Source organism: Macaca mulatta, chromosome 5 (assembly GCF_049350105.2).
Source record: "Macaca mulatta isolate MMU2019108-1 chromosome 5, T2T-MMU8v2.0, whole genome shotgun sequence".
Classification (NCBI taxonomy): domain Eukaryota; kingdom Metazoa; phylum Chordata; class Mammalia; order Primates; family Cercopithecidae; genus Macaca; species Macaca mulatta.
The window spans coordinates 40763456-40780058 of NC_133410.1; the positions used below are offsets into that span (position 1 = coordinate 40763456).

Genomic DNA, 16603 nt, shown 5'->3' on the forward strand with positions numbered 1-16603 from the left:
AAGCCTATCAGATGATCCTTTCTCCAGTGTGGTTGCTTGGATCCAACTTTACTCTTGGTCCTGAGAGAATGATTCATATGTGATCATGATGGCTCCTGCCTGTAATCCCAGCACGTTGGGAGGCCAAGGCGGGTGGATCACCTGAAGTCAGGAGTTCAAGACCAGCCTGGCCAACATGGCAAAACCCCATTTCTACTAAAAAATATGAAAAGTAGCTGGGTGTGGTGGTGCACGCCTGTAATCCCAGCTACTTGGGAGGCTAAGGCAGGAGAATTGCTTGAACTCGGTAGATGGAGGTTCCAGTGAGCTGAGATCGTGCCACTGCACTCTAGCCTGGGTGACAGAGAGAGACTCCATCTAAAAAAAAAAAAAAAAAAAAGAATTACTAACGACAACAAAAGTTGTAAAATCGTTAGCAGATGTAAAGTCTGTGATAGTTCCAAAACTGATGTTTTGAGTCCTTCCCAATACTTTATAATGTTGCTCATTTCATTAACAATTCACTCAACAAACAAAGATTGAGGCCCTTCGAGGGACTGGTCCTTATACTAGAGCTGGAGTTACAGAGAGGACTAACTCTTTTCCTGATGAAGAAGCCAGATAGTTTCTGTGATGTGTGATAAATAGGGAAGCCAAACAGTGTTGGGACCCAGAGGTGGAAGGTACAGTCTCTACTTAAGAAATGGTTTGGTGAGGAGGTAACATTTAAACTGGGTTTTGAAGGATGAGTAGGAGTTTGCTAGGCCACAAAGGAGTGAGAGGAGACCTGTGGGAAAGGCAGTTCAGGGGAGGAAGCAGTAAGCATGTGAAAGTGCCTAGCTATATGAAGAGGCTTTGCGTGCTCAGGGTCAAAGGCTAGGACAAGTGCGAGGTGGGGCAGACTAGAGGTGAGAGGTAGGTATCAGGTCAGTTTGTGAACAGTCTCGAATAGCATGGTAAGGACTTTCAACAGCATCCAGTGAGCAATAGGCAGCCAGCACAGTCTCTATACAGAAGAGCAATGGATTTGCTTTTTAGACAATTACCTCTGCTGGCAATGGAGACTTTTGATTGCTTTCTGCTGTGCCCCAAATACAAATAGGTGTATAAAACACCATGCCTCCCAAGGAGCAGCAGAAATGCTTACCGCACCTATCTTGCTATGCCTGTCCTTAGTTTACATCCTTACCATGCACATCTACATCTCAGAAGTTCTCTTCCAAGTTACTTGTTTAGAACTTGGAAGTTATTTCCCTATAGAAGCAGTGTTCTTCACAAAGTCTGATGTAACCCAAACTACATCTGAGATTGTGTCAGCCCCACTGTTGAACCCAGCCTTGTGAGTGTGTCTGCACTTAGCTGGTGTTGGGTAAACGTTTGATAATGAGATGTGGAATGAATAGGAAGTAGATTCAGAATTCTTATGGCCACATTGGGAGCAGACTGTCCTTTCTCTGCAGCTGTTGGCTTGTCCTCATCATCTTCAGGACGGCAAGTGAGGCTGGGGAGATGGGAGCCTTGAAAAGAGTTAAAGTCGGATTTTGGCAGAACGCAGGGCCGGAGCCAGCTGTGGCTGCAGTGATCATGCAGCCGGGTCTGTCTTTGGAGCTTCTTTCTGCCTTTCCTTTGTCGGCATCCTCCCTTCCTTCCTCCCCATCCCCAGCTTTTCTATTGCCTTCCGCCTGTCCAGAGACTACGCCCATAGAGGCCTGTGCTTCAGAAGGATTGGCATTGTCTCCTTCCCTCACTGCTGTTCTTTCATTGCTTCTAACCTAGCTTTAGCCACAGGCAGGATGCTCAGGAAGAGAAGTGAGCCAATGATCAACACAGCCAATTTTCACCAGCGGGAGGGCTGCATTGAAATCTGTTTGGAGAAGATGATAATAGTGCCTGCCATTTATGAAGTGCATATTGTATACCAGGCCTGTGCCAAGTGCATTAGATGCATTGGTTTACTTATTCCACATTCTCAAGCTATGACTAGTAGGTATTTTTGTCTCCATTTGAAAGAGGAAGAAACTGAGGCTTGTGGATGTCAAATGCGTAAGTAACTTGCCTAGTGAGTTACAGGGCTAGGATTTGAACCCAGGTCTTTCTGTTTCTGGAGCCTCCTGCTGTTCTTGGAATTTTATGGATCCCAATCCTGGAACACTTTGTTCTGAGAACTTGCTAAAGAAGAGTTGGGAGCTGGCTGTATATTCCACCCCAAGACTGGATACAGAAATCTTCAGAGCTGCCTCACAGCAATTTCACCTTCTGAGTTTTCTCTCCACCCTCTTGATAGCAAACCCAGCAGTAACTAGGTTTTAGCTGTGCAAAGGAAATACTAATTACAGTCATTTAAACATAATTACGACATAGCACAATGATGATTGCACATATCATTGCCTATGTCAGAGTAACTTTAGTCTCCATTTTATTTAGTTATACTAAGTTCTTTTCATGTGTTGGCATCTTTCATGGTGCATTGATCATGTGTGTCATCCTAAGCTTGTAGCTTATAAAAGCAGGGAGAGTCTTGAGTGGGAAAGGCAGTTTGGGGGTGATTGCGCTTCATTACCAGGTGAAGGCATTTGAAAGGCATCCTGTGGCACTTGGGTGCCTGGAAGTCTTTGGAAGAGGGAAGGAGCCTGGCCAGAGCCAGGTTTTAGCAGTGGTCAGTTTGGGTGCAGTAGGCCTATGGATTAGGATGGCAGAGACTGGTGGCTAGAGATTATCTGTAGAAATGCAGAAAGTGAAGCATCATAGAAAAGCACTGTCTTCAGATTTAGAAACCCGAGTTTATAATCCCAGCTCTACTGCTTAGGACCTCTGACCTCAGACATGTGCCTTCACCTCCCGGGGACAGTTCCTTTACTCCTTATCTAGATTATTTGATTTTATTTTTATGCCTTTTCTAGTTCCCAAAGTCCATACTTCCCGGACAGCAAGAATAGTTATGCAAAGGACGGACTCTGAAAGAGATGGGAAATGGATCAAAGCACTCTGAAGATATTCAAATAATTGCTGTCTGTTCCTTCCCATGCTTATAGTATGAATGATTTTATTAGTGTTAGTATTTTAGCATTAAGAGGGATGTGACAGGCAAGAAGAGGTTTTATTTTTCCCCCTAGAAAATGTGGGAAAATGGGTCCATTTGTTTACAGTATCCCAAATTTTAGCTCTTCTTCCTTCTGCTGCCATCCCGGCAAGATCCAGAGGAAAGTACGTGCCCAGGTGTTAAACTTCATATTCTGGAACCGGATTTTCTTGGGTACAGTTTACCTGGGTAAAGGCCTCCTGCAGAGGTATAACAGTCAAGATAGCGCTGGGTGCTGTAAGTAATAAACCCCGAAATCTCAGTGGTTTAACACTGTGGAAATGTATTTCCACTCTTGTATGGCCTAATGTTGGCAACAGGGAAGGATGGAGACAACTCTGCTGTAGGCAGTTATTTAGGGACACCAGCTAATAGAGACTCCATCTTCAACACACAACTTCCGAGGACTTCTAGATGTCAACATCTAACTAGTAAATGTGGAGGAGAGAGAATGGAGAATTGTTTGAGAGGGTTTTTAGGGCCAGGCCTGCATGTGATAGAATTACTTCTGCCTGTGCTCCATTGGCCAGCACTCTATTATATAGCCATAGCAAATTGCAAAGGACGCTGGGCAATAAAGTCCAGTGTGTGCTTGAGACAGCAGGAAGATAAGTATGGTGAGCAGTCTCTGTCACAGGTGCTGTGTTAGAATACTAACAGCACTGCTGAGCCCTAGAAACTCACGGGGTCAGGCCCAACTTCTTGGAATTCGAAATCTACAAAAACCTTCTAAAGCTCCTATGATCTCTTCTTACGTGTGCTCCAGGCAAGTGGCTTAAGTGCGACCTACATTTCACACATTCTGAACCGTGCATAGCACCCCACAAGCATTTGGTAGATATTGATGGCAGCTTGCGTTCCAACACTCTTGTTCATTTGAAACTCCTCTTTGTTTCATGTTTCACTTTTCCCTATATTTTAGTCAGATTTTCTTGATCTCAGAGGATTTGTTAGTTTTCCTGGTTTTGCCTGGACAACTCCAGAAAGAAATCTTTTAAAATGACATCTGTAACAGGTTTATGGTCAAGGTTAAATTGATCTCATGCTTATGCCATGTTATGTTAAATGAAAGTGCATATACTTTCATCCAGGGTACATAGTCAAACCCAGAAAGTGATCAAGGAAACCACATAGAAAAACACTATTGAGCCAAATTAAAAGGGACACAAAGTGGGTAACTTTGTGATCATAGTTGCCTATTGCAGCTGTACAAACCAAGCTAATGAGATGATGATGTAATCTCTTGTTGCAAAGAATAAAGTGATTTCCTATGAGATTAAGCATGAACTTTCCAACCTTGTGTTTAAGATTTAGGTAGCTCTTCTGTTCTTCCCCAAATTCTAGGATAATTATTAGAATTAAATTTCTGAGCTGAATAACTTACAAAGTAAGCTCAATCCTTTTTAATTTTGCAATGCTTTCAGAATTTTACATTTAATGTTCACATTAAAGTCCGATAACATATAAGCTGCCCATTGCTATAATTCCTAATGTCTAGATGGTCTCATAAGGTACCATTTTGTAGCACTATTCTTAGTGCTGTGCTCCTTGAAGAGCTACTATATGGGCTGTTGGAAGAGTCTGTCTGAAACAGAACCTCTCTCTTGCAGAGTAGGGCTTTGAGGTTGTTTGTTTTTTAAGTTGCAGGTAGAAAAAAAGTCTTCACTTTGTATTTCATAATCACTAAATGATGATTGAGAGACTACCACATGCTGGATATTAGGGGTGCAAAGAGTTATTAAATACAGTCTGTGGTTGAATCGGAACATTAGCATCATTCCTGGGTGTCTCAACAATCATTTCTTTTTTGTTGTTGTTAATTTACTTTACGTTCTGGGATACATGTGCAGAACGTGCAGGTTCGTTACATAGGTATACATGTGCCATGGTGGTTTGCTGCACCTATTAACCTGTCATCTAGGTTTTAAGCCCCAAATGCATTAGGTATTTGTCCTAATGCTCTCCCTCTTCTTGCCCCCCACCCCCTGACAGGCCCTGGTGTGTGGTGTTCCCCTTCCTGTGTCCATGTGTTCTCATTGTTCGACTCCCACTCGTAAGTGAGAACATGTGGTGTTTGGTTTTCTCTTCCTATGTTAGTTTGGTGAGGATGATGGTTTCCAGCTTCATCCATGTCCCTGCAAAGGACATGAACACATTCTTTTTTACGGCTGCACAGTATTCCATGGTGTATATGTGCCACATTTTCTTTATCCAGTCTATCATTGATGGGCATTTGGGTTGGTTCCAAGTCTTTGCTATTATAAATAGTGCTGCAATAAACCTACATGTGCAGCATTCCATTTGAACAATTGTTTCTTAATCTTTTAAGAACTGTGTTCTATAGAATGTGTGCAAAGCATATCTTTAATTCACCTTCTCAAAAATTAAGATGGCCATGCATTAGGATGTATGACAGTGAGACACGTATGTGCACCGTTCTGTTCTTCCCATGGGTTTTTAATCCACTAGTGAGCATGCCCCACGAGGGGGAGACGGGGGAGACCTAGGTCTTCCCTGCCTTTCTTCGTATTCCCAGAACCCAGCTTCAGACCACACATCATGCATACCCAATAAATGCTTGCTGAGTACATGAAAGAACATATGGCGTAGGCTTACTTGAAATGGGTTGCAGTGTTTTTCAGATTTAGAATATAAAAGTTTAGTAGACACCATTTCATTTTTGTCATAAAATTAACATTTATTTTTGATTACTCTCAGTGCCATTAGCTTGTTTCATAATTAAGGATTATCCAAGATCATAGCTTTTCTTCCTGTTTCTAGTTGTTTCTCAGCTGGTGTATGCTAGACAAGCTATAGACATTTGTTGACTTGATTCATTTATGTGAGATGTTTATCTAAAGGTGGCCAGAGAAAGAGAACAAGCAAAACTTATTTTTATTTTGGGTTTTAGCAACTGGCTAATAGGAACATTGAAACTAACATAGCCTGCAGTTACCTAGCAAAAAGGGAAATGCTCAGTATAGGAAGTGAATGAATTTGCAAGTTTCCATTTATCAAATGCTAGCAACAGACATCACCCCACTGGATTCTCACCCTAATCCTGAATGGGAGGCAAAGCTTATTTTAAATCCCCATTTTATGAAATGGAAAACTGAGAAGACCCTGATTAAGAAACCTTTCAGTAACTCATAGCTAATATGTGTAGGATTCAACTTTAAAACCTAGGCTACTGACTCCAAATTCACTGTCTCTTCTTCTTCATCAAGCTGAATGTTATAAGTTATTGGTGATGTTTTATCTATGCTCTCTGATACCTATGATTTTTAATAAGCAGAAATTTTCTATATGCATATAGTTGTAACTTTTTTACCTATTTGCAAACAGTGATGTTTTGAAAATATAAATCAGATTATCTCAGTCTCTGTTTTACAAGTCTTCTTATGCTTCGCATTGAACTTAAGATAAAAAATCTAGATGCCTTACCTGGGCCTGGATTTTGCTTACACCGTGGCCCTCTAGTCCCAGACCTCTTCCTTCTATTCACTCTGCTCAGCTACATTGGCCTTCTGGTTATCTCTTGAATATACCAAGCCCACTCCTACCTCAAAGCCTTTCTGCTGACTGTTCAATCTGCCTGGAACTCTTGTCCTCCAGTCTCTCTTTGGCTAATTCCTTTGTATCATTCAACTTTTTCTTAAATGTGACCTCCCCAGCAGCCTTCAGACCATACAATTAGAGTACTACTGCGTGGCCTATTACTGCACTTGTGTGCTATCTGAAATTTTCTTCTCATTTATTTACCTGTTTTCTGTTCCCCCCACTGCCGCATCCACTCACTGTAACAAGATTACAAATTCCAAAGAATAAGAACTTTGCTTGTCTTGTTCACTGTTGCCCTTCTTGTGCCTAGAATAGTGGACAACACATAGCAGGCACTTGATCAAGGATATTGGATAAACAGTAAATATCTGAAAATAGTTTCTTCTCATTGGCTCTTACATTTTTGACATTTAAAAATTTTCTTTATTTTTGTTGTAGTTTTGGGTATATTTAGCACAGAAGACATGGGATGGTACGAATGCCTAATAGTTTTGTTGTGTAGGATTATGCTAATTTTCCAGAAAATTCATCTTTTGATGTATAAAGATGATCTCCTACCAGACAGAGAGAACAGACTACCTGTTAAGACCTTTAGCCATATGTTTTGGGAACCACAGGCAGGAAATTTGCATAGGGTTCTGCTGGGTGGAGATATTCTTCCAAGTGGATGACAGCGTCCTTTCCTCTGGAATTCCTGGTGATGAGGTTGCAGGTCATCCGTAGAGGGAACTTGGATCCTGTGTGTCTTACACTTCACCAACAGACACTGTCTTCCATTTTCCTTTTATTCCCACCTGGTGTTGATATTATCCCATTGTATTTAGGTAGTATTTGTTTGGGTTTTTTATTTTTGTGTTTTGTTTTGAATTACGCTTTGATGACACATACTGAGGTTGGACTTTCTAAAGCACCAAACTGTGATATAAAATGGCCTAAGAGGTGAAAACTGTCCCAGCTGTGCTTCAGATTAGCTGTGCATGTCTTTGGGGTTCATTTTTTCTTCTACAAAAATGGTGGGACACATACATGACCTGTCTCTACAGGGCAGGACTTTTGGGAAATAATGCACCCCAGAAGTTATATAAATATAACATACCATGATCAGCATAATCACTTTAAAGCATGTCATCAATAAGTATTTACTGAAGATATTTATATTTTAGCTTATATAGGATGGCATAGTGGTTTTTAATAAAATTGCAAGTGAATATCCTTGACTCTTACTCAAAAAATCTCTTACACAAAAGATGTCCTTGGTTTAACACAAAATACAAGATAAGCAGGTGTTGAACATTTCAACAATGTGAATTCAATGTTATCTTTTGTTGTTGTGTATTATAAACAGAGCACAGGATTGGAGCAATGTTTACCAGAAAAAAAATACAGCTGTCTCAGTCTTGAAAGTGAACATTATGGCTTTTTATTTTTTAATTTACAGTAAAACAATGTGAGAGAGATCATAGTTTCTGCTTCTTTTAAGTAAGGCCTATTGTTATAGGTCAGTTGATTGATTGATTGATTTTTTTCCAATCTTCCCTTTATGTGATAGGGAAGGTTCTGCTATGTAAGTGTAGTTTTTACAAAGGATGAATACCACGAAATATTAAAAACAGCTTAAAAATCTAAATATATGTAAAAGAGGAGTTTTGGGGCCAATATTAATATAGTTCTTAGATGTAAAGGACAAAAAGCATACTTCTTTAAAAGATAATTTTTAAATAATGAATTTTGGGGTAGGACATTTTGTTATTTTTTCTACTTTGCCTAATTAACAACAAGGCTCAGATCTTAGTCTGTCTGGTAGCAATGGTATTTCATCTTATTAGGAAAATCTAAAACTATTAGACAGAGTGTTTAATCTGCCAGCTCTGTAGTCATTAGTGGTCCACAGCTATTGAAAAGGGCTTAGCTCCATATGTATGGATAAGGAGTCTCCAAGGTAAATTGTTCAACCTCCAAAATACATTGTTAAGTGAAAAGCAAGGTGTAGGACAGTGTATACTATATGCTACACATATATATATTTAAATTCTATATATTTTTTTAAATAAATTCTCCTCTAGAAAGTCTTTCAGGTTGCCTTCAGAGAGTAGGCTGGAGTCCTGTGGTACAAAGGTGACAGTAAGATATTTTACTGTATATCCTTTTGATGTTTTTGAATTGTCAACAACTGTACACAAATATTATCTTAAAATTCAGTTTAAAATGACACTGTTAAAAACTAGTAAGGAAAGTAATGTATCTGAGAAAAGCAAAAGTAGTGAGTAAAAGAATTTTGTACATTTAAAAATGTGACTTTGGAGATATCTATCTGTGTATTTTAAACCAGGAGATTTGGGATATTTACACCACCTGATAGAAAGCACTGATCTAAGAAATTTGGGTTCTGGGCCCGAGTGTGCTACTAATCAGCTCTGGGGAAGTCACTCAGACTTCAATTCAGACTTCACCAGGCTTCAGTTTTCTGAACTATAAAATGAGAAGAGTGAACAAATTGCCTTCCAACTGGTGACACCAATAATTCAAAAATAAGTTCTAAAGAAGCATTTTTAAAAGGTTAAATTTATAGTTAAAAAATAAGTGCATTCATGAAAAGAGCAGCCAGCTTGGCTCTCCGTGGGCAAAACAGCACTTGTGCACTGTGAGTACTGCCTCTTGGTGGCAGCATGTTGGAATTGCCATGAAAATTACTGAGAGCAGCCAATTAATCTTGCATGCAAAAATGGAATATCCTGTCACAATCACTGTATGGACATTTCTCAACATATATAGTGGTATCAAAGTCAAAGATAGTTTAAATTCAAGACTATTAAATCATTTGAAAAATTTTTGTTACTGATCTGTAGAAATCTGGCAAGCATAGGTTCTTTATAATTTGTTATAACCTTGGATTGCATGAATTTTAACAGAGGTCAGCAAACTTTTTCCATAAAGCACCAAATAGTGAAGATTGTATGCTTTGTGGCCCCTCAGGTCTCCATTGTAACTACTCAACTCTGCAGTTGTAGCACAAAAGTAGCCATAGACAATATGTAAATGAATGAGGATGGTTATATTCCTGTTCCAGTAAGACTTTATTTATAAGTACAGGTGTTGGACCAGATTTGGCCCAGGGATTGTAGTTTGTTGACCTCTCAATTATAATACACTCCTACCCTAAGTTTCTCTTTGCACAGTATTCTAAGTTACCTAATTGCCTGATTCCCGAATGTGGAAATAATATTCTACATTCTCCAGCCCCTTACCTTCAATCACTTATTTATGAATAACCTACTTTGCAAATGCTACACTTTACCCAATTACCCCGATGCTAACCACATTTTAGTTTTATAAGTTGCTCTCCTTGTTTCTGTTCACTCTGGATTTTTATGTCCTGAAAACAAGCAATGATAGTTGTTTCTCTTGCATTCCCTTGCTTGTGTAACCATTGTTATATAATTTCAATCTTTAGCTGAAAATCTTTTGCTCAAATATCTTTTGTACCTAGGGACTCTTGGTCAACCTTGTTTAAAATCTTCAGAATATGATTGGCTAACCTCTTATTAAACATATTCTTCCCTTTTTAAAGTGAAGCTCAACCACTTTGAAAAAGCCACTATCCTCAAAGAGCAAGTAGGGTCTGACTTAGAATTTGTCTTGGCAAATCATTTGTAAAGATAGATACTGGTCTTTGAATTTAGTGCATCCCTGGAGAGACCCCTGTCTTAGCCAGGAAAATTGGCAACAAGCTTTACCTGAGTTGTAATACCTGGCTCCAGTTCCGGATAATTCCCTCACAACCTCAATCCAGCTCTCCCCCTTGTCCTTTTCCTTGAAGCCCTCTTCAGTCTCTACCCTTTCTCCTCTCTCAACATTTCTAAATTCTAAAACTTCACCTGCCATGGACCAACTTGATATTGGCAAAGCTCTTCACTTATATGCATGAAAGCTGATAGATTATTGAGATTTACTACATGCTTTGAATTCACTGCTTTTCCTATCCAGCAATTTAGCTCTAGCCCTGGATAAAGGTGATTTGTGTGATCCATCTTGCTTTATGTCTCACTTGACATTCTGCCTTTTTCATGACAGGTTGCTGAATGCTATAAAGCCAGGACTTGTTAAAAAGATCAATAGATTGCCTACCCCCATTGCAGGACTGGTGAGTATGTGGAATTGAGATTTATTTTCCAATATTCCTTTGCTCTAACCTAGGGGTCATGACAGTACCATTTATTACAGTTCTCTCCCACAATATATATTCCACTTGAATGAGAACGCATTGAATCCATTAAACGAAGAGGTCACTTAAAATGAAAGATTGCAGTCATGCCTAAATGGCATGTTAATCTTTGTTGGTGTTTTTTCCATGAGTGATAAGGACCTTCATTCTCAAAGAGCTAAATTTGTTTTGGGGTGAGAGGCTGATAATTAGGTTGACCCTTGGGGGAGGAATGTGATTTTAATTACATTTTCTCATTTCAGTTCATCACTGCGTTCCACTAGAATGGAGGGTAGGGGAGGTAGAGAGAAAGAGAATTTTAAGAGAAAACAATAGTGTCATAATAAATTGCTGTTTTCAATATTATAATCTACTTGGGTTTAAATACCACAATTGTAGATCAACTATTCTGAAGACATACTGGGACACTAAGGTGGCCTGACATCATCTGGAAAATTGTTTAAACAGAATCCTTGCCCTTCTGAACTTATCCACATAAAATCTAAAACTTACATGTTCATATGTGGTTAGAAGCAGAATATTTTTTTTCATGCATTGATATGTCTTGTAATTCTTGGCAGCTAATTTTAATTGCTTCATCGATGTTGCCTTTGTGTACAAAAAGGAAAGAAGTAAAAAGATCAGGAAGACAATCAAATTTCAGTTTCGGAAGGAATTGGCATATATGTGCGTGCGCGTGCACACGCACGCACACACAGAGAGAGAGCTGAGGAAGTATATAGCTTGGTAATGACTCACTGATTGTTTCCATTGTGATCGCCTTCTGCGCATGTGGTTTTGCAGAAAGCAATGAGAAGAATGTCAAGAATTTAAGCAGGATCCTACATAGACCTTACTGATTGTTGTTAAAAAGCTTCTTAGCCATATCACGATGACTAATTGAAATTAGATGTGACAAAAAACCAATTGTGTTTGACAACTGTGAGGGGTCCTTGGAGGAAGGTACATGGTTTCAGCAGATTGAATGAAATAGATGTTTTCTTGAAGAACTGCCATTTCTGCGGATGCATTTTATTCCCCATATTGGTTGGTAGTGAACTGGTGATTAGTCGTTAAAAATCCTTCTAATTTTGTTCTTCAGAATCCTGTAACCAAGTAAGTTAATATCGAGATAGATACATATATTTGGAAGGAATATATTTGAATAGTTCCATATAATAAATAATATATGAGTATTATATATTAATGTATACATATATCAATTATTTTTAAACATTTAGTAAATTCACCTCTTCTAAATGTTAAAGCCAAGGTCTTAATGATCCTGATGAATATCTGTCCCTAAGCCTATGGCAACTTTTTGGACCTTGGAGCTCTGGGGTTTAATGTTATAGAAGCAAAATTTGCAACATAAAACTAAGGAAGGCCCCAGGAAGATCCAGATGAGGAGAAACAAGTCGCTCCCAGTTCAGTAGCTAAAGAGAAAAGGGTTTCGAAACCTCAATTTAAAATGGAAATCATAAATAATTTTAGTAAAATTAACTCTTAGGGGCACATGCATTTGTCTTTATATTATTTCCTATCACGGATCAAATGTTGTTTCTCACATATTGCCTCTGTCTTGGAGCATTCGGGCAACTTGATACAAGAAGGCAAGGTGACCTCATCTTCTTTCCTTCTATTTATGTTCTTGACTAGTATTCCTCTACTTTCTTTTTTCATTTGGATTTCCTTTTCACTTTGTCCTTGCTATCGCCTTTTTTTTTTTTTTTGCCCTTTTTCAGTGAACACCTCCCCTACTTACCTTCACCCTGTATCAGTTATATTTTATTTACTAATTTATTATCTTTAGTCCAAAAAAATACTTTCTTAAGTCACCTACTACCCATTCACTAGTGACTCCTGAATCTACAAATCTGGTCAAACTCTTTTTCTTTGCTTCATTTGCCTTCAGATCAACATTTCCACAAAAAGCAGAGCACTAGTTGTGGCCCTGGTGGGAAACAGATTGCCACCCCACAACCCCCTGTTATGTTCATGTACTTCCAGGGTTCTCATGTCGTGCCTGTGCCTCCCTTTCTACACTCATGTTCTTGTCTGTGTCCATGACTTCAGCTCTCCATGATATGGACCCAAAGCAGCATTTCTCATCAAGTACTCTCTCCTAAACTCCAGACCTGGTGTTCTATCTATTGGACAGTTCCATCTGGATTTCCTACAAGCACCTCAAACTTAACATATTCAAATGAGACTTGAATGACCAGTCCCGTGCACCTATTTCCCAATGTCAGTGAAGGCATCATAGACATGCAGTCGCACCAGTTCAGCTATCAAAGAATTTTCCCATCTGTCTACTTGTCTGTATTTCCTTGGCCACTGCCCCAGAGCAGGCCATCCTCATCTCTTGCCTGGACTATAATAGTTGACTCACAGTTCCGCAAACATTCTTCACTCCCATGAATGATGCCTTTTCTTGTGATATATGTTATTCATTGAATGTTTTCCCCCTGCTCTTTTTGACAAAATTATATTTGTCTATCAAGATCTCACACAGACTAACACATCTTTTAAGTTAAAAAATAAAAAATTAAATAAAACTAAAGATCTAACACAAAACAGACTCCTTTGTGAAACCTTTAATATTTATAGTCCATTATGGTCTTTTATTATAGAATACAGAGAGCATCCCCTGGTATAGGAGAAAATGAGTTAATACTTGAGAGACAGAAAAGTCAGCTCTGTTTTGAAATATATTTTGGAAAGTAAGATTTTAAATAACTATGGTTAACAGTTTGAAATTAAAGGCCTGTAAATGGTTTCATATTCATGTTAAGACACTATGTCTTTAAGTAGTTGGCCATGATCTAACTTACCGATATCTATAATGGGTCCAAATGATGTTAGATGTCCTGGTGATGCACTAAGAAATCACAACAGTTCTCAGGAAACAATCTGACAAATCTACATTCAGGGACATACTGCAAAACAGCTGGCCTGTCCTCTTCACCACTGTCAGCGTCATTAAAAATACTGCCCCATCCCCAAAAGGCTGGACAACTGTTGTAGATTAAAGATGACTAAAGAAATATGACAGCCTCATGCAGTGCATGATCCTTAATTGGGAAAAAGCAACTATAATAGACATTACTGAGGCAATTGGGGAAATTTAAGTATAAATTGAGTATTAGATAATAGTATTCTCTCAGTGTTATATTTCCTGTATGTGATAGTTGTCTTTGTGTATAGAGGAGAATACTCTTGATCTTAGACAGCAAATATATATGCTGTATTCTGAGATGAAATGTCGTGGTGTATACAACCAATCCTGAATATGTTTAGCAAAAAATTCTGGGTACATAATATATAATTTCATATACACAGAGATAAGAAGGAAGGAAGGAAAGGAAGGAAGGGAGGGAGGAAGGAAGGGAAGAAGGGTGGAAATGTGGCAAAACACTGTCTCTAGATAAAGGGCGTATGGGGTCATGGTACTATTCTTGCAACCTTTTGGTAGGTTTGAAGTTTTTCCATATAAAAAGTTGAGGATTAAAATACATTAATTCTGTTATTTTCAGGTGAGACATAGGGAACCTCAAGTAATAGATTTGAAGATGGCAGAGATCATCTTGTTAGTAGAGATGCAGCCTTTGTGTGAGGGCATTTTTCAAACAATATTTTCTTCTTCCTAATATTCATGACAGTCAGGAAAGGGCAGGTAGAAAAATCCCTGAAATGCTTCTGAATACATCAGGTTGGATTTTTAACTTTGTCAGGGGTTGACAGGCCACTGACCATCTATTGATCAAGAAGTCTGTAGTAGCAGGGGCCATAGAGATCTGAGAAATGTGGCCAGAGGGTTTCTATGCCTGGAACCCATGCCCGTGTGTCTTAATGGGCTAGCGTTGAGAAGCCAGTCCATTAAGGTGGCCCAGCTGCTTGACTTGAAGATAAGTAGAAAAGTGTGTTTTCACATAGCAATCTCAAATTATAAACATATGTAGATTTACAAAGGCATGAATAGGTGTATTTTAGCCCCTGAGTTAAGCTGTGGTTACAAAGAATTCAGGGGTGAAGGTGTTAAAACAAAGTAGTTGAAAATCATTTCCTGGCAAGAATGCAAAGACCCTGGATCTGGGTCTGCATTTCTTCTGTAACGATTGCTGACATATGAAGCCGTGTGGTGACTGCCTGCAGATGCTTGCATTCTCTTTTAGGTGTTAGTGATACTGTTTGCTGCTGCCAGAGAGAAAGTCCTCAAATTTAGGTCTTGGCATACCAAAGTTTTTAAAAAATGCTGCACTTCAGTCTGCTAGCTTGTCAGTTTTGTACAATCGAGCCACATCTTGAAACTCAATTTAGTGGTCATTAGAGATCATGCTAAATGTTGTTTCATCCCAGGAGCTTTGGGTTTTGTGCAAAAGCCGTGAATGTATGAAATCTTTGCTTATGATTGGAGTTTGGGGATTAAGTTTTTTCTTGCACAGATTTGAATTGTGACAGCCATTGTGTGTGCACATATGCACATGTGAAGTATAATTGGAAATAGATGATATTTGTGGATTCTGCCCCTGAGTGCTGAACCTTCTTAGAGTTGTCATAAAATACTGTTTGATTTTTCCATGGGTCTATGAGGATAAAAGTGATCTGAGGAAAAGACAATTTTACTTCTTAGATGTATCTTAGAAGGGCATCTTAGATGTGTTTGTTTTACAGATGAGGACATGTGGGTCCATAAAGGGAAGTTATTTGCCCCATGTTAGACAAACAGTAAAAGATGAGATGGATCCCGAGCCCTGGCCACCCCTCTCCTTGCTTATTACATATCCAGTGTTCCCAGCTGAAGATGGGACACATTTTAATGACAGATTATTTCACCTTTTTTGAAAAAGAGAGGAAGGCAAAAACTCACTTTTTAAGTTCATCTTTTTTTTTCTTTCTGTTGGCCAATACCTACAAATTATCTTTCTGAGCTCACGTATCACTTCTTAGCCTGATGAATGATGGAAATTTGACACTAGCTGAAGGTCAGAAGGATAAGCAGGAATGTGAGTGGTCAGATGATCCTACCATTCAGTACCCTGACCCACTCAGAAACGCATTTTGGGGCAAAGGATGTACTTTTCTCTAATCAAAGATAAGATTTCAAATATGGTTAGAGCTTCCTGCCATGGATAAAAATGTAAGTTTCCATACGTTCTTTAGACTTTAGAAAGCTTTCCAAAGTTATCTGCTTTATTTTATGAAACTGACATCAGAACAGTTGCTATTTTGTTGAGTGAGATCAGAGTAGGGGAAGTGATGAAAGAGCTGTAGAGATTTCCACGTTATGAGAAGAATAAAAATATTGTTTTGGACAAAACTAGACATACAAGACTGTTAACCTGAGTAGCACGAGTGAAAAGCCTTTATGCAGACTTCATCTTTTTAGGAAGATAACAATGCAATAAATTGGGGTCCTCGGTGCTTTGGATGTCTAACTGTCAAGAAAGGTTTTCCTGCAAATCCTACCTAAGAATTAGCTCTGGTGTGCCTCAACTCATCCTGATCAATGTCTTCTCTTTTCGTTTATATTCTTACAACTTCCTTTAGAAGTTCTAGAACTTTTACCTTCCCTCCAATAAGATATATAGATTACCTTAGAAAAAACTGCTTAAAGTTCTGTTCTCTGGGCTCTGTCTCTCCTCCAGTTAAAACTGTTGTTTTTCAGCCAGGCATGGTGGCTCATGCCTGTAATCCCTTTGGCACTTTGGGAGGCCAAGGCATGCAGATCACCTGAGGTCAGGAGTTCGAGATTAGCCTGGCCAACATGGTGAAACCCCGTC

The 16603-nt window shown here is 39.0% G+C and overlaps 1 protein-coding gene across 30 annotated transcripts in view; it reads left to right on the forward strand.

Annotated features, from left to right (window-relative positions):
- LIMCH1 (LIM and calponin homology domains 1) overlaps positions 1 to 16603 on the forward strand; it is a 342574-nt gene that overhangs the window by 154705 nt on the left and 171266 nt on the right. For all 30 annotated transcript variants that reach the window (XM_078003331.1, XM_078003333.1, XM_078003335.1 and 27 more), the window contains exon 3: positions 10691 to 10760. In XM_078003331.1, the coding sequence (XP_077859457.1) occupies positions 10691 to 10760 (70 nt within the window). The remainder of the gene's footprint in view (positions 1 to 10690; positions 10761 to 16603) is intronic.